Source organism: Cyanistes caeruleus, chromosome 29, assembly GCF_971803275.1.
Source record: "Cyanistes caeruleus chromosome 29, bCyaCae1.hap1.1, whole genome shotgun sequence".
Lineage (NCBI taxonomy): Eukaryota > Metazoa > Chordata > Aves > Passeriformes > Paridae > Cyanistes > Cyanistes caeruleus.
The window spans coordinates 2,814,278-2,838,549 of record NC_141729.1 but is presented as its reverse complement, the minus strand read 5'-3'; the positions used below and the strand labels follow the sequence as shown (position 1 = coordinate 2,838,549).

Here is a 24,272-nt window from a genome sequence, read left to right as displayed (position 1 = left end):
AGCCTTAAAACACAGCCCAGCACAGCCTTAAAACACAGCCCAGCACAGCCCAGCACAGCCCAACACAGCCTTAAAACACAGCCTAGACAGCCTTAAAACACAGCCTAGCACAGCCTTAAAACACAGCCCAGACAGCCTTAAAACAGAGCCCAACACAGCCTTAAAACACAGCCTAGACAGCCTTAAAACACAGCCCAACACAGCCTTAAAACACAGCCTAGACAGCCTTAAAACACAGCCTAGACAGCCCAACACAGCCCAACAAAGCCCAACACAACCTAGCAGAGCCCAGCACAGCCCAACAGCTGCCCAGATGTAGCTCAGCCAGTGACACACACTCTGGGATTGGGTGCTGGTAAGAAGATTTGAAAGCGAGCAGCATCTCCTCTGTGCTCATCCCTGGGAAGCTGCTCCCATCTCTATTTATTTTGTATCTATAGTTAGATTTTATCTGGATCTCCTTTACATCTATAGTATATCCATAGCTATCACCTATAGCTTTGTATCTGTAACATTTATATCTGTATTACACCCATATCATGTCTATTTGTATTTAACACCTAGTTCTATATCTGTACATGTATTATATATATACCTATTTTATCTCTATGTAGATTATATCCATATTTATAATTGTTTATATCTATTTTATCTCTAGCCATATTATATCCACATTTATATATGTTTATATCTATTTTATATCTCTATCTATATTATAGCCATATTTATATCTATATTTTATATCTCTATATAATATTTATAGCTGTTTATATATATATTTCATATCTCTATATTATATCCATACTTATATCTAGATGTTTATATCTATTTTATATCTCCATCTATATTATATCCAGATTTATATATCTATATGTTTATATCTGTATTGCTTCTTACATCTATTTCTATTTTATATCCATACCTATTTAAAAGATGTCTGTGTCTCTGTCCAACCCAGCCAGTTTTGCAGCAAACATGGTCAATTTGCACTATTTTCCTACAAGCTCAAACCAGTGTTTGTGCAGCTCAACACCTTCCACCAGGGAGAGCTGAGGGGCTCTGGGTCTGTGGGTGCCCCAGGGCTCCCTGGCTGCTCTGCTCTCCCCAAAACCCCGGGGCACCAGGGACCTTCCTGCTTTGCCTCCAGATTTTTGTGCAGGACGAGGAGCCTTCTAATCAGTCTGTGCCATGGAATGTGCTGTGGCTCCAGCCAGTCTGTCCCCTGCCCCACAGGTGCTGTCCTTTCATGATCCCAGCCTCGCTGCCACTGGATTAAAGGCTCCTGGCAGCTCTCAAATGCACCTTATTACTCATCCCCAAAAAGCCAAGCAGTGCTGAGACTGGCAGGGCAGCCCGGAGGAGCCAGGCTGGCTTCAATCGCCAGCCCCGGAGCTGCAGATGGGGATAAATGCAATTATTCCAGTTGAGATGATGCCCAATTGGATTTATAGGTCAAATGTGTATTTCTGTGGGAGGACACAGCAGAAATCAGGGATCTGTTCTCCATGGGGCTAAATTATGCCAGGTTGGAATTTCGGTAACTTGCAATTTCTTCAAAAGAACAACCAAAGAAAGATGATTTGCAAGGGGTGGGAGGATCACTTGTGGCCAGCAGAACCAACACAGCTCAGGAGTTGTCCAGGAGAGGGCAACACTTCAAACAGCAAAATAATTTCTCCTCAGAAATGATTTCATCTATAAATAAACTTCAATTCTCAGCAACTGCATTCAGTGTCATCTCCCCTTGTCAGGCAAATTCAGGAGTATCAAAAGACAGGTTCAGTTTTGAATGGGTGCATTTTACAGAATCACTTTTCAACTATTTTAGTCTCTTAAAAATAGAACATTGTCCCTTTTAAGCAGTCTGTAGGCTGTGCCTGTGACTCACCAGTCACCAGACAAGAGCATCTGATTGTATCGGGGAGAAGGGAAAGCAGCATAACGTATCTGTAACAATAAATTACAATTCTAATTTGCTGCTGAGAGCTTTGATATAGAAATGCTAATGACAACTTCTCCTGGGGCCTCTGTGACAGGAGAAACCTGGTGGGTTCTGGGAAGTTTGACTCATGGCTAAATTGGAGGGTTCCTGGACACAACTTCTGTTCGGCTGTCCTCAGACAAAGAAAAATTAAAACCCAAAAAATAAAACCTGCAGAAAACACAAGCTCAACTCAAAGCATATTCCTGCAATGACCTGAGTGAACAGCAAAAATGAAAGAGGAATGAGACAAACGTGGCTCCCATGCAGGGAACAGCAGCGTGGCCTGAGCCAGGCGACAGCATCTGTTTTCCAGCCGCTTTACCTCGGGCTGTCAGAGGGAGAGAACAAACGTGCAGCCAAGCACTGACACTCACCCTGCTCCGGGCTTTGATGCGCTTGTAAACGAAGTCAGGGAAGGGTTTCCTGGGGATGTACCTCCCAGAGCCCTCGGTGACGTGCAGATTCCCATCCTCCAGCACGATCTTGCCCTGGCTGATCACCACCAGGGGAGAGCCACGGCACTCCATGCCCTCGAAGATGTTGTACTCCAGAGACTGCAGGGAGCAAAACCAGCACGTAAGGCAAACATATTCACCCAGCAGAGCCTGCTGGGCTTTAATTAGCAATCACCGGCCGTGCTAATTGCCAAAGTTTGAAGGACAGATGGAAACAAACTCAACAGAGTTTACCTGAACTCTACTTGCTGTGATTTAATAAAGGCAGCTCTTAATTATCAGTCTAAGTTTAGGGGTTTATTAATGCAAAATTTCCATTGAAATAAGGTTGGTAAAGAATCCCAAAATGGTTTGGGCTGTGAGGGACCTTAAAGTTCATGCCATTCTATCCCCTGCCATGAGCAGTGACACCTCCCACTGTCCCAGGCTGCTCCTGTCCAACCTGGCCTTGGACACTTCCAGGGATGGAGCAGCCACAGCTTCTCTGAGCAAGAGGAAAACCAGTTCAAATGAGACTATCTCAGAGCCTCCCTGTTTAAATACATTTAGGCACCTATCTCTGCTGAGCTGGGGGCACATTTAGGACCCACAGAAAGCTTTATGTGAGTTTCCTACTGAAAATAGTAATTCTGAGAAATCTGTATTTCAAACCAGTGTTTTGGTTGATGGGTCAGGGACCAGGACAATCTTATTTTATTCTAATGGGATTGCTCATCCTCGATTAACAGGATTGGAAACATCACACCGTGGAAAAAAGGCAAGTTTGAAAGAAATCACTGCAAATGTGAAACATCCTGGAATGAGATGCACTGCAACCATGTTATTTGGGGACTGTTACTCTAGTGACCATCTCTGAGTCAAATGCAGGTCTTTTTTACTGAGTTAATGATGGAGTTTGCCCTTGAAGTGTGTTATAAGTATGGGCAGGCCTGAGTGCAGCTTTGCAATTAGCCAGACCAGCGGTTAAACCGAGTCTGAACCGGGTCCAGCCTGAAAAAAACTGTGGTGGCAAAGGAGGAGGCTGGGTCAGGAGCTTATGGATTAGGCTGCTTCCAAGAACAACACCACCTCCCTCTCCAGCTCCTGATGTTTCCTTGCCAGAGAGTGGCAAGAGCAGTGTGAATTCTTGGAAAATATCCGTAAGTTGCTCGAACATTTCAAAAACTAACAATCATCCAAGGCCACATAATCAGAGGGTGTCCCTGGGGCTGACTGTCAAGGGGCTTTTTGTTTTCTGCTTGGCCAAACCAGGATGCCTGGACTCCAAGGGCATCACTTGCATCAGTTTCTCCTCTAACACAAGACATTGTGAGACCCAAAAAAATACAGAATTTCAGGATCATTAGGGCTGGAAAAGAGCTCTGAGGCCACTGAGTCCAAGCTGGGCCTGATTCCCACCTTGTCACTGGCCCAGAGCACCGAGTGCCATGTCCAGGTCGCCTTCCTTGGACACCTCCAGAGATGGGGACTCCAAACCTCCAGGGGCAGCCCCTTCCAATGCCTGACCACCCTTTCCATGGGGGAATTCCTCCTGATGTAGGAGGAATGATGGAATTCCACCTTCAGGTGTGACACCAGGTACAACAGGCAGAGCGATGGTGGGGAGAGGTCAGAGATGTGTTTGTAAACAAACTGTGATTGCTCAGCTTTCCAAACTCTTGGGAATGAGAGCCCTTCATCCTCCCTGCTCTTGGCACAGCTCAGTGATGCAGCCTTTGGCCACAGCTGAGTGCTGAGGCCTCTTACACAGCGTCAGGGTTTCAGGGGATCTGCAGTTCTTAGCAGACAAAAACACTCGTGAATGGAGCTGGTTCTCCTTTGCCTTGCCCAGATCCGTGGCACAATCACAGAGCCAATCCTGACTGCACTGGGGCATATCCACAGAAGAGAAAGTCTCCGAGTTCTGTGTCAGGAAATGGAAAAAGCCCAGTTCATTTCCCAAAGACAACAGCCACTAAACAGCAATGACTTTCAAGCATCCACCCAATGCTTCCAGCTCTCTGAGCCATTCATAAGCACAGGCTCAGATTGTGAAATCTGGCACCTAAAAGCAGTGAGTCCCTGGGTTCCCTCTTCTTAAGTCACTCCTCTCCAGACTGGAAGGAGTCTGGAAGCACCTCCAAGGTGACTGAAGTGAGCAGACTCCTGGAATTCCTAAGCAGAGGCGGGATGCAGCCAGGCCATCTGTGACCAATTCTGATGGAGAGTTAAGTCACAGAGAAGTGAACCAAACCTTTTAAAAAAAGGAAGTTTCTTTGTGAATGTGCCCAGGGATCCAAGTGTGGAAGAAAATTTTGCTCCTTCAGCTCCAGAGTGAATGAAAGCATTCACAGGAAAAAAAGAACAAGCAGTTTTTTCCAGGGAAAGATTCCATAGGTTCATGGCCAGCAGCAAAACAAGTTGTCAACAAATGCAAACAGTGGCTGCTTTCTCTGAGACAGGGCTCAAATGTCACGGGGAGACTCCAAGCAGGCCCCTGCCCTGAAACCATCCTGCAGATTCCCACAGGCTGGGACAGCTTGGTCACTGCAGGGGACTCAGCAAAGGGGTCCCTAAGAGTGCCACCACAAACCTGCACAAGAGCTAAGGGGAAAGTCTGGTTGGTTTGGGTGCTGCCCTTTGCCAGCTAACGTGGGGATGAGCTCCAGGAAAATCCTGACTCCACACACATGTGGCAGGTCAGCAGGTGGTGTAAATCCACTCAGACCCTGGATGTGGGGCCAGATTTCCACAAGTGTCCATGAGCTGCTAACACTTCAGTGAAAAGGGGCAGCTCCCAGTCTCTGGCAAGCCTGCATGTCATAAACACATTGTCCTAAGAGGCCTTTGGATATTATAGAGGATTTAAAGAGCTTTCTGTGTGCTCAGATCCAAGCACCCAAGACCCAGGAAGAGCAGACACACTCCCTGCTCCAGGGAAATCCGTGTGATTTCAGATGGACTCATGCTGCTCACACAGCTGAGCTCCAGAGTGAGACCAGAGAGGGTTCCAGGCACAGGGAAAATGAGCCCTGAGCTGTCACAGGCTCCTGCAGCACTGAGAAAGAGAGGGGGGAAGGAAGCAGGGAATGGTAGGGAACATCCTTACTATGTTGTGAGTCTTGGCAGAGATTGTCTTGACGCTGTCAGGATCCCAGATCACCAGGTCGGCGTCGGAGCCCACGGCGATGCGGCCCTTCCGCGGGTACAGGTTGAAGATTTTGGCTGCGTTTGTGCTGGTCACAGCCACGAACTGGTTCTCATCCATCTTGCCAGTCACCTGTGGGGACAGCACAGGAGCCACTGCACGAGCCAGCAAGGAGCTGGCAGTACAGCAGATCCCCAAGCATCTCCACAGGGGTAAAAACACCGAGTGGAAGGACCAAGACAAGAAAATAACACATTTCTGCAGCTCCTTCCCCTCTGAATGGCCAGCTGAGATGTAAACCCCTGAGAGCTGTGACCTACCACAGCCTTATCCCAGATGATGGACATCCTCTCCTCGGTGCCATTGGTTCCTTCAGGGATCAGGGTGAAGTTGTCCTTTCCAACAGCTTTCTGAGCAGTGTTGAAGGTGCAATGGGCGCTGCCAGTCACTTGGAGATCTCCACTGGAAATAAAACAAAAGGGATTTGAGGTATTTTATTGTCACAGGTATGCTCCTGAAGGTAAAACAGCTTTTGCTTGCTGGCAGCAACATCCCTTACTTTATCACTCATTTTCTCCCGGTGAATCACACGTTGTTTGCACACAGAGCTCTACTCACCAGGACAGCAGGGAGTTGAGAAAATCAGGAGTGGTGGGGTCAGGACTCAGCGGTGGGGATGTAACAAAAGCTGCTGCCTTTGCCCAGTTCTTGCTCCAGTAATGGGATCCATCGGTGCCCAGGCTGGCTGTGATGGGCTCCCCGTACACCACGGTGCCTGTGGGACAGGGACACACACACAAACCCTCTGTGAACACCAAGGAATGTGCATTTCCAGCCTGCCTTCCTGGCAGAACGCATGCAGGGCTGCCTGGTTCTTCCTCTGAAGCATTAAATAAAGATATTGCCACTGACCAAAGGTGGGAGCAGCAAAATGTGCACAATCCTTTACACAACTGCAGAAGCTGGCACTGATTGATTGTCCTTGAAATAGTTACTGTAAAGATTAGTTTTATTGTTTATATTTATTTTATTTATCCTGGGCCAAGAACTTTGTGGAAGAGGGAAACTGTAAGGGCATGAGGAGGTTCAGTCTGATCCAGAAGAGATGTGCAAGAAAAAGAATGAAAAGAGGCTTTATAAATTAGTGTGAATTAAAGACCTTCTAAACAAGGCCAGGTTTCTTGGAGCAGGGTCTGTGCATAGAGCAGGTGGGAGAAAACTCCTGCCAGGAAAGTTTTTCTGCATACAAAGGAAGCTCATCACAGGGGAAATATCAGAGTTCCTGGTTCACAAATGCAGCTCAGGGGAACTCTGTGATCCCCCTAGGGCACACAGTGGCAGAACTGGGAAATGGAACTGCATCTCCTGACTGTCCAGTGCACTCACCACCAGTGCATCCTTCCTCCTCATTAACATTTTTGGAACCACATGAAGGAGCAGCAGATCCTTAAGAGCAGGATACTCTGCAAGCTGGAAGGCAGCAGCACCATCTGCACTCCAAGCAGATGCTGCAACTTCAAAAGCAGCACGAGCTGGCAGTCCCAGGGATCTGCTCACCAAATGCAACCTCACCAAAACCTGCTCTGTGCCCACCCAGCTGCCTCCCCAGCCCAGGCACTCCATGGGTTTGGATCTGCCTGCCAAAGATGTGGGCGGCTGAGATGCCAGCCCTAAATACTTCAGTCAGGAAGGATGGGCAGAGGGAAATGCAGAGCTGCTCAGCAGGGTCTCACACTTCACCATGCCCAGTGAAAAGAGAATATTTCTTTCACTGTATTGCCAGAGCTGCTGTTACACCTCTGGGGTCTCAAGAGCTGGGCAAGAGCCCACTAGCTGGGGCAGGACGATGATTAACGGGCTCCATGCTGCTCCCAGGACCCTGCTGACACAGGAGGTGCAGGAACAGCCTTTGCCAGAGAGCTCCCAGGAGCAGAGGAAGAGGCTTCCTGACATCACTGGCCACAGACAGGGCTCTGAAATCAAGACAAGGCCAAACACACGCTGGCTATTAACGGGAGGCCTCTTGTGGTCCAGCACACTGGGGGTATTGTTCTGCAGGGAGTGATGTTTTCGGGTCCCAGATCTGCCAGCCATGGAGTCTGCAGGGAATCTCCTCCATACAAAAGCCACTGGGAACATCTGGCTTTAAATAACGTCCGTTCTTTTCCATTCAGCAAATCAATCCTGGTCTGTTTTTGCCTTGCATAGTCTTCGGTTCTGTTTCCTCTGTTGTTTGGGAGGGCAAGCCCAGTGTGTGTGGCCCTCCTCGGTTACTGCACAGCATTTAACTCGAGTCATTTCAATAAAGGAACAGAGGATGGGGCACCATTTATACCCCAAATTCTCCTTATAAGGAGAAAAGGCATTTTGGATGAAAACTGCGTGTTCTGGCTCACTCAGGAGGCTGAGTGAAGTGAGCCCTGTGGATCTGGGACAATCCCAGCACCTTTCGCAGGCAGGGTAACATCCACCCCAGCCAAGTTGTGTTTTATGGCTTTCTGTGATCCAAGTGTGTGGTCCCTCATCCCAACACCCCTTGCAGCTGCTGCTCTCAGGACACTGAGTGTAGCAAGAAGGTGTTGCCGTTGGTGCTCCACCTTTGTGGGGCACATGCCTTTAGTGTTTTATCTGGAAAAGGGGAGAGGCTTCCCTGGCTCTCAGGATACAGCTGCACCACCACATCAAATTCTTTTCTGGGGGGAAGCAATGTGCAGCCACACTGCTGGGTTGATGCATCTTCCTTCAGGATTATCCCCTCTGATGGAGCTGGGAGAGAAAGATTTATTCCAAATGGCTTGAGCTGCTTCCACAAACAGCCTTGAAGATCAGTCCTCCTCACCAACTCCCATAACAGGAATCATGAGACCAAAATACTCCTGAGCTGATGCACAAACACCAACCTGTTTGCTGGGAATCAGCTCTTCTCACACCAAACACCCAGATGGAAAGTGATGTCATTGGCATACCCATCCAGGCTTCTTTAGGCTGCAGGAAATTAAATCCAAGCCTTGTGAGGAAAGAGGGGGTAAATCATCCCTCCTGGTTACTCAGCCAACCTGAGCAGCTTTAAATAGAACTGAAGGCTTTAGTCACAGGATAAAGCAGCAGACAGCACTCACTGTGCAGGCAATCCTGACTCCTTGGAGGGCCAGGCAGCAGGGGCAGGGCTTGGGGGAAGCTCCTGCATCCCTCAGAGCAGTTCAGCTCCCTCACAAGCCTCAGTAAGGAGGAGAGACACAGGCAGCAGCATCCAGAGCAGGTCTGAGTCTTGCTTCTTGCAGCATCCCCGAGCAGAGTTGTTATCAGAGGCAGTCACAATTCCCAAACCTGACCCAGGCTGCTGATTCCAATCCCTGCAGGGATGTTGGGCTATGAGTTACACCACATGGAGAGCATCTATTCCACAAGCAAGAAGCACAGCAGGCAGCTGGAACTGCTGGGCCTCTTTGGCTATTCAAGTGAAATACAACAGGGCTTGTGAGCCAAGACCTCACCAGGAATCACTGCTGAGCCCAGGAAGCTCAGCAGAAAGCACCAAGGGAAAACCACAGCAACTGGAAGGACGACCCAGTTGTGGTCTCTAGGGGGATTCACGACATGGAGAGAGCATGGAATGGATCTGTGGGATCATGAAGGCACAGGGCTCGCTGGGGGAGGATGAGTGTGAACAGTCAACTTGAGGACTGAGCAGAACAAGCAGCTCCTGGCCCTGACACAATCCTTGTCTGTGGGAGATGAGGCAGAAGGATTTGCTCGGGATCTTTTTAAAAAGAGCCTGGACAGTAACACTGGAAAAAGAAACCTTTCCTGTAGGGATGAAGCTGATGTTGGCAGGAGCTGAAGTGCATGAGCTAAGGAGGAAATAACTTACCCTTTTTCCTGGCTTGAGCAATGACATCAGCAGCACTTTTGCTCATCACCTTGGTGATATACAGGGGGCAGTTGGTCTGGTTGGCAATGGTTATTGCCCGGTTCACAGCCTCTGCCTCCACCTGAGGAACAGAGGTGGCAGCAGGTCAGGGACACCCAAGAGCACCCAGTCACCCTCAGAAGGCACAGACCCTGCTCTCCCAGAGCACAGGAGACACGAGGCCTTTCCCACCTCTGAGCCTGGAAAGGCACAGTGTAATCACAGCAATTAAATGACATCAAGCTGCAATCCCCTCTCATTACCACCTTCTCTCCCTGGCTGCTTCAGAGCCTCTCTGCCTGAACCAAAACACCACTCCAGGTGCTCGGGGTCAGAATGATTAAGCCCCTTCTTTAACCTAGACAAAAATAAGCAACCAGATGTTGACTCAACGAAACAGCTCCCTCTCCAGCCCACGCAGAAGGGAGATGCTGCAGCACATACTCTGGTAAGCCACGTTTGCAAACAAGCCTCCTAAATTGTACCCTCTGCTACAATCTCTGGCTTGGGATCTGACAGAGTGAGAACCACCCCATAAATCATCTGCTTTTCCTTGCATGTGTACAGAGAATTCAGCTCAGCCACACTGAGGGTCACGTTGTAACTGCAGCCTCAGGATGATGGGCATCGCTCTGATTTTATGGATCACACGTCCTAACCAGAGGATCCAGAGGACAGATTGAGCAGCTGGGTGATGCTCACTGCTGCCAGCATTGCCACGGACATTTTCCAAGCAAACAACAGAGGAAACAAACCCAGAGCAATCCCCCAGCAGATTCCCCAGGGCAGGAGGCTCCCAGAAGCTCTCCCATGGGCTCTGGGTCAGGACACACTCAGCACTTGTGAAAATCTGCTCTGCAGTGACCGATCACAGCCCAAGGGCCACAAATCATCAGCGTCTGGACCACAACACATTGCCCAGACAGGCTGTGTCTCCTCCCTGCAAGTGTCCAGGGCCAGGATGGACAGGGCTTGGAGCATCCTGGAATGGGGTGGGATGGGACTGAGTGGGCTTTGAGCTCCCTCCTACCCAAACCACCCTGGGATCCTGCTGGCTCTCAGCTCAGTGCTTGGAGGAAAAGAACCCCCAGCGTAGGGAAGCGTGGCCAGGCTGATGCCCAAGTGTCCTCAATAGCTCTGCTCATGCCAGAGAAGCCACCACTTGCACCCATGCCCTGTTTGCAGAGAGAACACTCCAGGAGAACCACAGCCAGGAGCTTCCAGTCCCCCAGAGTCAGCAGGGTGCTCTCTGGGGCCCAAAGGGTCACAGCCCCAGGCAGGGGATGCTCACAAGGGGCTGTTTTCTGCCTCAGCTGCCACAGGCAAATGGGAAAGGCTGTGAGGGAGGGTTTTGTTCCAGGATGTTGGACCCAAATGCCAGCAGCACTCACAAGGGCTGCAAGGAAGAGCCAAGAAAAGCCCAGTTGTCCCTTCTGAGAGACAAAGGGAGGACTCAGATAGGCCAAAGCTTCCAGGCCGTGGCCTCCCTTTGCAAACTCCCCACTGGAACAGGTCTGTGCATGGCTCTGCAGCACCTGGGAACCACACTGCCACTCCGTGCCTCAGTTTCCCTGCAGGCAAAGCAGGGATAAAACAACACACACCCTCAGACTTTTGGACAGAGGGCGTTTGAGCAACTGTGAAGCAGCAGGAGAATATTTTCTGAACAAGGCTGCTGAATTCCTGCCTTGTGCCCAGATGCTATGGTGACAGGCACATAACAATAACCCAACAAGTAGTCCAAGGGGGAATGTTTGCAATTACCAGGATGCATTAGAAGCCCTAGCACAGCAGTTCTCTTGGAAAAAAAACAAAACAGAACAAAAAAAAACAAAAAAAAACAAAAAAACAAAAAAAAAACCCAAAAAAAAAAAACAGACAGACATTTCCTGGAGCACTTGGACTGCTTGTGCTTCCAGCGTTTTTGTGGCTGAAATAAAAACAAAAAATGATGGATCGCTCTGAAAAGTCATCACAGAATGAACTGAGCTGTGAGGGGGAGAGTTTTCCAGAAAGTGATGGGTGAGGCTGACTTGGGATGGTGCTGTCTCAAGCCAGGCCCTGTTTTCTGGCTGCAATAACATGCTGAACACTTGGCTCAGCCCAGGTGACAGAGGTGAGCAAAGCTGAACCCCTGAGTCAGCTCAAGCCTCGATTCGAGCCTCCTGCCAGCCTGGGAATTCAGATGTGTGCACTCTGAGACACAAGTGCACATGGCCAGCCCCTGAATGCTTTACTCTGGTGTAATTCTCCCTGAAATGAGTAGGAGTTTTGAGTTAATAAATGCTTTAGACTTGCTCAGCAACTCCTGCTGGTTTGCTGTAGATGGAGGTCTGAACTCAGGAGCTCTCCAGACAGATGCCAACCATCCTCAGGATGGGCTTTGTGTTCCCTAAGGGACAGCAGGAAAAGCCAATTCTAGTGTCAACAGCACCCCAGAGGGATACAACAAACATCCACTTCTGCTGAAGTCAACAGGAATTAGGGATTTGCTGCCACCCTTGGAATCTGGCCTCTATCACCAGCCAGCCCAAGGGGAGCTGGATGTTTTTAAAAGCACCGAGTCACTCCCGCGCTGCAGAAAGGGAGGGGAGGCAGCCAGATGACATCGTTTCCTGCTCTGTTTCCTATGACTTTCAAGGAGGAGAATGTTGGACCAAACGCTTCCCAAGGCTGGGCAGAGCACAGCTGAGTTCAGCTGCACACAGCCTGCCCCGTGTGACATCAGGGAGAGGCTTCACTGAGCCTCATCTGCCGCAGCCACGTGGCCTCAGGCTGCCTTTTTACCTCCCTGTACTGAGGCAGAGCACAATCCTGCACAGATGAACAACCCATCCACACTTGGGAGCCACACAACTCACACTTGAAAGCTCCAGCTCCGTGAAGGATGAGCTCTTAAACAGCCAGACACAACTTGGCTGGTTTGATGTCCAGATCCTTGAAGGTAAGAGCAGCCCTCCTTTGAAAACAACACAAACTGAACTCCCTAAAGTGTCACACCAGCATCTGTTCCCACTCTCCTGATGCAGGCCAAAAAATAAACGTGTTAGAAGAACACAAATTGGATGGGTGACTGGAAAGCTCAGTGCAAAGTGTTTGCTCACAATTTCAGGAAGCGAAAGCTCCCAGCTCCAGGAGCCACACACAGATTCTGGGAGGATTCACTTACTGCCCAAGTGGAGCTTTTTTTTCCCCCCCAGGCAAGAGAATGATTTATGTTCCCACTGAAATGCCTCTGGATGCTGCTTGTCTGAACCAAAGGGAGGAAATGGAGCATGAGGGGCACGTGTGGATGATCTCACAGCCCCAGCTCCCAGCTGCCACATCTGGCAGGCAGCAAAGCCCCAGGATCTTGGAGGGACAAAAAGAGCTGCTTGGACAGAGCAGATGAACCCCACAGACCTGGAATGCCACAGTGAGGTGTCCCAGACAGCAAGGGACTGTGAATGAAGAGTGCAACGGGAACCAACCTCAAAGGCAAAGTTTGAAGGCTCTTTCATATTTCTGGGATTTACTTCAAAGGATTAAAGGGATTGGGGTGCTCATCCCTGGAGAGATCCATGGGGAAGTATGAAGGGTAGCTATATTCAAGTGCTGGGCTAAGGCCTGAGCATGACCTCCCCTCTCTGGTACATTTTCTGTGCCTTCAGCAAACACTTAATCCATTGCTGTGAAAAATCATCTCAATTTCATCAAAATCTCAAATGTCACAGTAATGGAAGCTATGGAAGTAGCTAAAACAATGTCAGGATTTGGGCATATACTAAAAAATTCTGCTAATTCACTGGAAGTCTGATCAAATAGTGACCAAGAAAGAAGCCCAAGACACTGGATCTAGAAAGGACAGTAGCAGAATTCCACCAACATAACAGGAAGAAGTCCTGTTTCCAGCCACATTCATCACTGATGCAGAGATGTTCTAAACTGGGGAGGGGATAAATGCAAAGGCAGGGGAGTTCTCACCTCTTCAGGTCTGCTCAACACATGCCCTTCAGGGCCTGTGATCCCCAGCTCCAGGATCCTTTGCTGCTCCTGAGGCAGAAAAGAAAAAAGAGCAGGGATGAGATTTAAAGCAACAAGGAGTATTTTCTGCAGCACACACAGCTGTTGGAAAGGAGCATGAGTGAGATCCTGAGCATCTGTGCTGGCTAAAAATCACATGGGGCTTTGCATAAGGGCCCTGCAAGAGAGTCCTGTCCAACTCCCCTTACTGAGAATAACCAGAGCTCACAAAACCTTGCTGATTTGTTCACAGGAGGTCAAGGAAACATCTTATTTGGATCTGCTTCACACTGGGTTCATAGCCCCCTTGACTCTCAGCACTCATTTGTGTCTATAAAATCATCTCTAAGATGTGGCTAAATGATAACTCATGGAAAAAAATCGTCCTGCAACTGGGCTCAAGGACTGGGGCAGGCTCTCGCCCAGCCAGAGAACACAGAAATCCTCTTGAGTGCTTGAGTGTACAAAATGAGCTGGAGATAAGATTAAATTGGATACATTATTAACATTTCTCCCTTGCTGCTGTTGGAAGGATAAACAGACCCCAAACACCAGCACCCCACAAACTGTATGAAGCTACATCCCCTCCCACTCCCCTTCTTTTTACTTCCTGCTGCACACAGTGACAGTCACACCCAGCTTCTCACTTCAGGGGAGAGAGGCAGAGATGCCCAATATCCACCCCAAGCTGAAAGGTGCCACAAAACCCTGTTTTATCAGTGCCAAATGCTGCACTGTGGCTCATGCCCTCCATACAGCCATGCCACGCTCCCAAAAGCCTGGCTGGCTTTCGGTTTGCAAAGGAGGAGTCAGAATTTAAAGCCCTGAGAGTGTTTGAAGGCACCAGCTCTGAGAACAAACAGGCCATACCTCAGCAATGATGTCACCGTTCTCAGCGTGCACTTGGGCTGTGGCACCGATGTCCCGGATCACGCTCAGGACCTCGTAAATCTGGGGGGCACAAAGCACAAGTCACAACAGGAACACACCTGCTGCAAGGGCAAACAGCCCAGACCCCCTCAGAAAACAGATTTTGGCAGAAGGGAACAGAGAAAGAGAAGCGTTAAGCAATGTAAGATGTGGTTTACTGGAGGGTTACAAACCATTTTCATGCCTGCCACTGGATTTCCCAGTTCTACAGCTGGATGCTGCTGGTGTGGCAAAGGAGGATTATCCAGTGGCAGGTTTGGAGCATGGGAGGAAGAAACAGCAACAACTCAAACCCCACAGCTGGATGATTTTAAAGGACTTGAAGAGTTGTAGCTGTTTGATGTCTCATTTCCTAGTGCCTGGCATGAAAAACATCCCCTGTATCTGAGGGGTGGGGGCAGGTTCTCCATGGAAATGCAATTTCTGGAGCAGGAGCAGCTGATTTCCCACTCCAGTCCAGGAGGGCTCAGGCCCAGTAACCCCAGCTGGCGCCATCAGTGTTCCCTCATCAAAATGCTCAGAGATAACTCACACGCCACTCCCAGGCATTCCTCTCCTCCTACACCTTCAGAAACTTCATTAACTGCCCCTCTGAACAGCTAAATGTGCCCAGATGTGCCCACCAGAACGGCAAACAGGAAGGCAATTAACTCCTCTCTAACGTCCCAGTGCTTCTACCACCAAAAACCACCTCTGGATCAGTTTTAGCTTCTGAACAGAATAATTGTAATGAGCCCAGAGATCTCCCTGTCCTGCCCTGTGCAGAGGCATAAAGCAGCAATTCATAGAACTGCCACTGATTCTGCCCCAAAGGAGCTGGAATAAAACCTCTGACCTCTCCAAATGAGAGTTTTACCATTGCTCCTCTCAGCCAAGCCTTTCAGGATTTGCTGTTGGTTGGGTTTGATTTCTAATTAAAAATATGATCTTCAAACCAGAGCTGTGGGTGCTGTGGCACACATAAAGATTGGAACCAGGAGAGAGTGTCAGACCCCAGGATATTGAATTTAAACACTTATTTGTGACAAATGGAACACAAAGCTTTCCTTCCTACCTGAGAATCACTGAGCTGAAAGCGATCTTTGAAAGCCATGTACACCAAGAAGGAATTCACACCTGGGGAAAAGAGAGCACACTGCAGGTAAAGCCATGGAATTTAACCCCCAAATCAGCCCCCAGCAATAATTCCATGGATTCAGCGCTGTGGGAGGCTGAGGAACAAAATAAAAGCAGAAATGCATCTCACACCAAAGCAGAGACTGGGTGACCCTCTCAACCTCCAGGGAGAACAGTGGGAATGTGTCCAAACTGACCCATTGATCCTAAGCTGCCTTTCCCTCTCCAGCCTCTGGAAGCAGTAGAAACTCCCACCCAGCATGTGTGGGAAGCTGCCATAAGGGCATAAAATGCTGGGGTTTGAAACTACAAACAGGATGGAAAATTACTCCAGCCTGAGGATGAAACGCCAAGGACTTAAAGAGGGGGGAAAACCTATGAGGTAATTTTATTCAGCTCTTCACTTTTAGCAGCCAGAGCTGGATTGGTCCTCCTGGGGCTCCTGTTTCCCTTGTTGACAGCACTTCAGTGGCTGCAGGTATCACCAGGGGCACTGAGGAACCCAAAGGGCCTCCACTGAACACAGCATGGGAAAAACAGGAGATTCACCTCTGGAACACCTGTGTGCCCCAACCCGAGCCCCCTGCAACCCCAACTGCCCAAACCTTCTCAAGGAGCCAGAACAGGCCCCAAAACAGCTTTATTGGGATTTAAAAGTAAATTAGAAGTAAAATGAGAGACAGCCCTAAACAGCAGGAGATCCTGAAATACAAGGAGCAGCAAAGCTTCCCTGAGCTTACCATGATCTTTAACCAGAGCTTCCATCTCCTCCTGGACACCTTTGTGCCACTCAGTGATGTCCACGTGCAGGGAATAGTCACAGCAGGATTTGCTGTCTGCCCACTCTCGCCACTGGTCGAACGCCGTCAGCAAACTGGTCCCAGGCTCGGGAACCACGTGGTCAACTGGGAATGACAACCAAAGCAGCGGTGAGTGGCTGGTGCAGGAAAGCTCCTGGGTGCCCAGGACAGCAAGCACAGCTGTGCAGAGGCTGCTGCAAAATCAAGGCATCCCCCTCCCCTTTAAAATATTTTGAAGTTTGAAATTTCTCAGTGGTTTCTGGAGAATGTGGCCAGGGAAGTCGATTGTGGAGCAGCAGCTGAAGGAAAAGGAGCTGTTACTACAACCTGTTTACTACAACTGTTGGTGCTACACATCCCAACCTTCCAGAGGACTGGAGGAAGCACCAATTTGTGGTTGGAGAGATCTCTCTGACACTGAGAAGGTCCTGCTGCCTTTCCACCTGCTCAGCTTGATCCTCACACCAAATCCAGCAGCAGCTGGATTCACAGGCAGCTGCAGGACAGCCTCAAAGGGTGACACAAGGGACCTGGATCTGAAGGTTCAGTGTTCCTGGTTTTAATTTGAGCACATGGAGTCTCAAAAGGCACGGAGAAATGAAAGAAGCAAGTCAGCATCTCCAGTGCTGAACTGGGAGAGTAGGAAAAGCCTGGGGGATTTCAGGGTCACAAACTGGGCAAGCACTGCTGGGGAGGAGGAGAGGGCCTGGCTTGAGTCTACATTAAAACACACAGAAAAATAAAAAGTTGCTTCAATTTTCAGCAGAGAAATCCCAGCAGTTTATTTTTAACTTTGTGGTGAGGATCAGGGCTGCTCTAAGTCACAGCTGGGATAAGAGACAGAGCCCGTGGGCTCCACTCGCCCCCAGGGCAGAACAGAGCTTTGCCTCACCCCCACGCAGACACAGCAGCTGAGATTTACTGGTTCTGCAGTGCCTAAAGAACCAGACTCCCACTGGGAGAGGCAGCCCAGCTCTCCTGAGCAGCCACGAGCCTCCGAGGCAGCAGAGACATCTCAGCCAGAGCTGTGCACAAGCTGCAGAAAGCCAAGAGCTCACCCAAACCCTGCTGCAAACCTGCAGGGAACCTCCCACCTCTCCCCTTTGCACAGGGAGACAGAATATCCCAGCTTTTCCACAAGGCTCTTCCCCTGGAAGCGTCACAGCAAGGGAATGACACCATGTGCAGCTCTGGGAGCTCGGGGGATCAGGAGTGCCTGGTGGTCTCTGCTCCCTCCCCACCCACCACACAAATCTTGGAAATGTGCCTCCCCTCTGGCACCACATCAACGATGTGCTTTACACCAGCACTGGGAAAAGCAGCCCAGATATAACCAGACAATAAACTGACCCGTTTTTTTTAAAAAATCACTGCATTTCTGTTCCATGATCTGCTCCTCCCCAGTGGTCAGAAACCTTCTGCTAACTTCCAGCCTGAATTGTTTCCTGGCCAGTACAGAGCCCCTGTCGCTCTGCCAAAGTTAATCTTTAGCTTAAGTGGAATGAACGACAAGGAGAAAAATAACATTCCCTTTGCTTTTCCAATGGGACATGGAGAAAGCCCAGGTTTACATAAATGTCTAATTAAAAAGGAAAAAAAAAAGCCCATTTAATCTCTAACAAATCACAGGAATAAATCCATCTCCATGTGAGACTAAAGGTGCCCTCAGAGCTCTGTCAGCCCCAAGATGATGGATGGCTTGTGGGCATTGGGAAATCGTGCCTGGAGGCACCAAGGGGTTAACACAGAGCCCTCAGAGCCCAGTGCTGAGCCCCTGGCAATGGCTCTGGAGCCCTCAGGAATGACTGAGGTGTTTGGGATCAGAGCTTTATCTCCAGCTCACCTCATGCCCTGCCCAGGGATGGCTGATGGATTTGGTGGGGGCAGTGGGTGCTCCACCAGCTCTGCCAAAGCCAAACCACAGCTGGCTGCAGGAGCCAGGGATGGAGGTGGTGGTGCAAGTGTGCAGGGAAATCAGCTCCAGGGGCTGGGAATATCCCCTGTGGCAGCTCCCTGGCAGCCAAATCACCCTCCAGCCCCTTCAAAACACAGCACACTTGTTCTCCACAGCAGCTCTGCCAGACAGACACAGCAAACTCCCCAGGCTCAGCAGGAAAGCAGAGAGGTGAGCAGTGCATCCAGGACCACACTGCCCTGAAGGGAGGTGGGGAAAGGACCCAGCAGAGACACCAGGAGACAGCCACGGTGACAGGGACATGCCCAGGGCTGGGGGCCTGCTCCTGACTGTGGTGGCCAGGCTGGTCTGCCCCGGGGTGCCACGGCGTTCCCAGAGGGAGCACTCCCACAAGGGATGGCCTTTGGGGGTCTCTGGTGACCCCTGGCCACAGGGTAACCTCAGCAAGGGGCAGCCTGTGGCTGTGAGTGATTCCAGCTCAGTGATTCCAGCTCAGTGATCCCAGTTCAGTGATTTCAGCTCAGTGATCTCAGCTCAGTGATCCCAGCCCAGTGATCCCAGCCCAGTGATCCCAGCTCAGTGATCCCAGTTCAGTGATCCCAGCCCAGTGATCCCAGCTCAGTGATCTCAGCTCAGTGATCTCAGCTCAGTGATCCCAGCCCAGTGATCCCAGCTCAGTAATTCCAGTTCAGTGATCCCAGCTCAGTAATTCCAGTTCAGTGATCCCAGCTCAGTGATCTCAGCTCAGTGATTCCAGCTCAGTGATCCCAGCTCAGTGATTCCAGCTCAGTGATTCCAGTTCAGTGATTTCAGTGATCTCAGCTCAGTGATTCCGGTTCAGTGATTTCAGCTCAGTGATTCCAGCTCAGTGATTCCAGCTCAGTGATTTCAGTGATCTCAGCTCAGTGATCCCAGCTCAGTGATCTCAGCTCAGTGATTCCAGCTCAGTGATTTCAGCCCAGTGATTCCAGTTCAGTGATTCCAGCTCAGTGATTTCAGCTCAGTGATTTCAGCCCAGTGATTTCAGCCCAGTGATCCCAGCTCAGTGATCCCAGCCCAGTGATTCCAGCTCTGCTTGTGAGGTTATCTCAGGCCAACTCAGAGACAGAGACAGGAGCTGCATGTGGCGATCCCACAGAGACAGCCTTTGTTGTCCAGCAGCTCTGTGAAGGGCAGCCAGGGATGGCAGCTCCCCCTGAACTGGGCAGGAGCTGGGGTTTTTATGGGTTTTTATAGGGGAAAGCCAGGGTGGTACCTGGGGAAACCAATGGGCTACAAAGGATCAGCCCAGTCACCAAGCATGGCAGGACAGCTCACTGTGACAAGAGGGGATGGGCCCATCAAGGGGTGTCTCTCCAGGAGAGGGTTGGGATGAGCTTATCACAGCTCTCCCAGGGCACATTCCTGCAAGGGCCAGCCTTGGCAGGCTGATCTGCCTCCAGAGCTGCCCCTGGGGCAGGAGGGGAGCTCTGCTGCCACAGCACAGGCAGCAGCAGCACCAGTGCATGCTGCACAGAAGGCGTGGAGGGTGTAATCCCCAGTCCTGCTCTGGAGACAACTCAGCCACAAATGGCAGCAATCTCCTCCATTCTCCCATCCTCTCTGCAATGGGAGGGGGCAAACACTCGTGGCCTACATCCCTCCGTGCAAGGGTGGGGTTTTGGGGGGAGCAAATGAGTAAAAATGTAAGTAAAGATGCAGGAAAAGAGAGCAGTCCAAGGTCTGCTCTGGAAAGGACTGAGCTCTGCAACAGCTTCTGCCTGCTGAGATGGCCAGGAACTGCCCACATGCAGCTCAGAGAGGTTTCTTCCAGCCCTCAGGCACAGCTCAAGAGCTCAGAGTAAAACAAAAAGCTTTTTCTTTCAGGTCCCTGCGCTCCAGAGCAGCACAAGCAGCTGAGGAGGCTCCGTCCCACGGCGTTCCCACAGCCCCAGGCTCCCAGCAGGACCCCTGGGGACCATCTGTCCCAGCACCTCGGCCACAAGGGCTGGCCCACCACACAAGTTCCTCCATGGAGAATTCCCAGGAATGGGAAAAGCAGTGCTGAGCTAACCCCACAGAGCTGCTTCTCCCTGGGACTGCCCCATCCATCCTTCCAGCAGCCCTGGAAGGGGCAGTGCTCGCTCCCTGCGGTGGCCCCACGCTCAGGACAAGCTCTTGTGACCCAGGCTGTTGTCACCCCTTTATTCCCTCCACCACCACTGCCTTGATCTGCTCTGCTCCCCAGCCCAGATGTTTGCTTCCTGCTGTTGATTTTTTTTTTTTTTTTTGCTCTGCAAATGAATTCAGCTGCTTGAGGTCTGGGAAGGAAGTTGCCAGCTCATTTTTGAACTCAAAGCTTGTCCCAAAAACAGAAACTAAACGGAGAGGGAAACAGAAAAAATAAAAAGGAAAAGATAATTTAAGAATCACTTCATCAGTGCTGAAATCTTCAAAGGAGAAACTAAATAGTTTTGTGAACCTTGTAGTGGCTCCCTGAATCTGAGTGAAATTCAGGCCTAATCATAATGTTTCTCTTTACTAAACACACTCTCAGCAAGGCACAGGGCAAAGCCAAGCTCAGGGTTACTTTGGTTTCACAGCTATGAGCAGAAAACATTCTGTAGATTATCTTTTAATTATCTTTTAACCTTTTGAGCTGCAGAACCCAAAATGCAGCAGCCCAGGCAAGGCTGTTACACCAGCAAAGGAACTTCAAAAAAAACAAAAAAAAAAAGAAAGAGACAAACTACTTTGTACATTACAAATAATCTAATTTTTTCCTTGTTAAACAGCGACAGGATTCCAAAACACCTGGCTAGTCTTTCTCCCAGACAATCCCAGCTCTCACCTCCCTCTGAGGGCAGAGGGATTTGAGCACCTGTGGACCCACATGCTCCAGCCCTAATCACCCAGACTCTTAATTACCCTTCCCAGGCCTGCTTTGGCTCTCCTGTCATCCTGCACAGGCTTACAAGGTGCATCTGCTCCTGCTTCCCTGCTTCCCAGCCTTCCAGCTCCCAGGCAGGGCTGTTTTCCTGCTCCTCGGGCAGATTAATCGGCTCAGGATTAAAGGCAGACAAGAAGCCTGGGTGATCCGTGTGCCTCTCCAGCCACGCTGGAATGTTCTGGCTCTCCTGGGCCAAACTGCTTGGATGCTTCTGGGGAGATGTCTGGGTGTGAAATGAAAGGGGAAGGCAAAAAACTTAAGGGGAATGGGTTAAATGCTCCAAGGATGGGGAAAATAAAGCAGTGTTGTTTTAACACAGGGCATGGGGAGATCTACACGGGGTGGAAGTGCTAGCAGCAGCAATTATCAACACATTCTTATCATGTATTAACACCAAACCTGCACTGAAATCACATCCCAGCACAATCCCATACACACACATGAGTAATTTCAAAGTTCAGATCATTCCTACTGCTCTTTTACCCAATTCACAGAATCATGGAATACCCTGAGCTGGAAGGGACCCACACAGATCAAGTCCAGCAACTGATTCCAGAAAGGGCAGCCTAAAAAACAAAGTTAGGACTGGTCTGAAACATCTCCTTGTCTTCATCCAGCTGCTCCCAGACTTCAAAACCACTTCCACAGCCCTCTGAAAATGGTGCCAGGCTTTAAATGGTGGCTTTAGGAAATGTTGCATCACATCTTGCCTCCCTTTTCCAAACTCAGGGGCTTTCTGCTGCTGAAGAGCTCTCCTGGAGCAGGGTGGCACCCTGGGCACGAGGGATCACCCAGCATCTCAGGATGCTCTGAGACCAGAGCCAGAAAAATCCCACGTGATCTCTTTCTGGCACTTGGAATCTCCAGTTAAAAAAAGCAAATTAAGAGCAATGCCTTTACATTTTTGACCCCTTGCCAAGCTCCAGAGGAATTATTGCTTCAGAGGGAGAGCTGGATCCAGCTCTTTTGCCTTGCCTTGAAAACAAAACTCAGCTTTTGGGATGGATGTGCTCATGGGTGGGGATTAATGGGTTTTATAGCTTCCTGGCATTGTGGCATGTACATTTTTTTTTTTTCTTTTTTGCATCCTGCCTCAGTCGAGCAGGCCTTGGCTTGCAAACAGCCCCTTCCTGGAGCTTCTATTAATAGCCCAGCTTTCCCCTGGAAAGGATTTTTTTTTCCAACTGGTTTAATTAAGTGTCATCCAAAGCATGCATGAAATTTTTCTGGGCCTTCAGCTCATGAATGCCACTACCAGGAAGGAGAAAAACTGTTTGAAATGGACAATATAAACACGAATTAGGGTCAGATGTTACCAAAATTGTGTATGCAATAAAAACCATGTATTCAGGGTTCCAGTTGCTATTCTAGACTGCAGTTTTACACATTATTTCCTGCTCCTACCACCATTAAATTTTCCTATTGTTTAAGAGGAGTTTATAAGGTGAAAATCCTTAACATTTAAGCTCAACTGTTAGCAGGCAGATCTCCCCTACCCAAACCTTTAAGCAGCAGCTTGATCACTATAAACACATCTGCCTGTTTAATACTACTTAATCCCCACAGCAACTGTGTGTGATGAAATCTGGTGAATTTATGGAGTTGTACATTCTGTCACAAGCCATTTTATTGAGAGGTTGTAATTAAATTCAGCCCTGCTAATTGCACAGGTCCCTGCTTAGAAGCCTGGAGTTGTCAGCCTGTGGCTGCAGGAATATTTCCTGGTGTGAAATGGGAGTAATTCTGCGAGAGCAAAAGGAATAAAATCAATCTCTGTGAACTGAAAGTCAGGCCCTCGACTGACCCATGGAAGATTATCCCATAATCACAAACCTTATTTCATCCAGAGGCTTCAAATTCTCAGCTGGTAAAATATCACAACCCCTTCCACACCTTTATGTATCATGACCCTTTTCTGTGCCAAGGAACTGAGCTACCAAAAGCTGCCTCATCCAGTAACAAAGCTGTTTCCAGCAGCAAAAATTCCCATTTAAGTATTAACCCCCAATTTCCAGCTCAGCAGCCCATCCAGAGACCTCAGCCCTTCTCTGAGCTCAAAAATCCCGAATCAAACGATCCAGAAGAGTCTCACACCTCCTTTTTTCTGACCCCATCCCAATCCTTCCTCTAGACCACGCTCTGGGTCATGGGTTTGACCTGGGAAAAGGAAGGACAGCCACAAAATCGCTTTGAAGGGAACTGCTCCATGGACCTGACGCATCTCAGCTGATGAGAAATCAAACAAATTATTTTCTTCACATCCTGGCTCCAGCAACCAGATTTCAGCTCTGTGTATTTGTGGGGATTTATTCCCACAGTATTTTATTCTTTGTTCCCTCCCCACCAGGCAAAGATACCGGAATAAAGAGATTATTCTGAAGAGTTACAGCCCTGCACAGAGCAGCATTTATGGTGCTAATATAACTAACTACCCAAGGGCTGCACATGCCTGCCAAGCCCATAGTAAAGGCTAAATGACATCACATGTTGTTTTCTGTCAGCTCACATCCACTTTATAAGACCTGATGCAGAGGAATCAGAAGCTGGACCGGGCTCAGAAGAATCAGACACATCCACTGATTACATTTTCAGACTGCAACGTTCCCTTATTCCCTCACTGATGTCATCCAGATATTTCTCTTGCCCTTTTGGCTGATTACATCCAAAACACAATTACCAATTTGAGGCCGGCTGGACACAAACATGAAGAATTCAAACAAGAATTAATAACTCTCCCCAGCAGCTGGAATGGCAGATCCAAAAAAAAGGCTCCATCTCTCCCCAGTACAGGTTTATTGTGCATTTATTGTATCTCAGGAGGTCACCATGGCAGAGAGGGAAGAGAACCAAGTTCAAAAGAGACATTTAAGCGGTTCCAAGATTTATCCTTTCTTTTAGGCATTACTCCCCACTTGAAAGCCATGAAAAGAGCACTTCAAAGGCTTCCATATGAATTGGTCTGCAAACCTTGAGGGACTGGGATGGAGAAAAACCTCAGTTTGTAGCCACGGCTTTCAAGCCAAGACAAAACACAAGAATTAACAACACATCCAAGGGGCAAGAGCTGATCAGACACAGGAGGACAGAAGAACACGTGCAGTGAG

The 24,272-nt window shown here is 49.3% G+C and overlaps 1 protein-coding gene across 3 annotated transcripts in view; it reads right to left on the bottom strand.

Annotated features, from left to right (window-relative positions):
• DPYSL2 (dihydropyrimidinase like 2) overlaps nucleotides 1-24,272 on the bottom strand; it is a 56,425-nt gene that overhangs the window by 4,605 nt on the left and 27,548 nt on the right. For all 3 annotated transcript variants that reach the window (XM_023940709.2, XM_086865697.1, XM_086865696.1), the window contains 9 exons: nucleotides 16,265-16,429; nucleotides 15,463-15,524; nucleotides 14,349-14,429; nucleotides 13,440-13,508; nucleotides 9,438-9,558; nucleotides 6,185-6,341; nucleotides 5,887-6,028; nucleotides 5,528-5,698; nucleotides 2,359-2,538 (listed from right to left, as the gene is read on the bottom strand). In XM_023940709.2, the coding sequence (XP_023796477.1) occupies nucleotides 2,359-2,538; nucleotides 5,528-5,698; nucleotides 5,887-6,028; nucleotides 6,185-6,341; nucleotides 9,438-9,558; nucleotides 13,440-13,508; nucleotides 14,349-14,429; nucleotides 15,463-15,524; nucleotides 16,265-16,429 (1,148 nt within the window). The remainder of the gene's footprint in view (nucleotides 1-2,358; nucleotides 2,539-5,527; nucleotides 5,699-5,886; nucleotides 6,029-6,184; nucleotides 6,342-9,437; nucleotides 9,559-13,439; nucleotides 13,509-14,348; nucleotides 14,430-15,462; nucleotides 15,525-16,264; nucleotides 16,430-24,272) is intronic.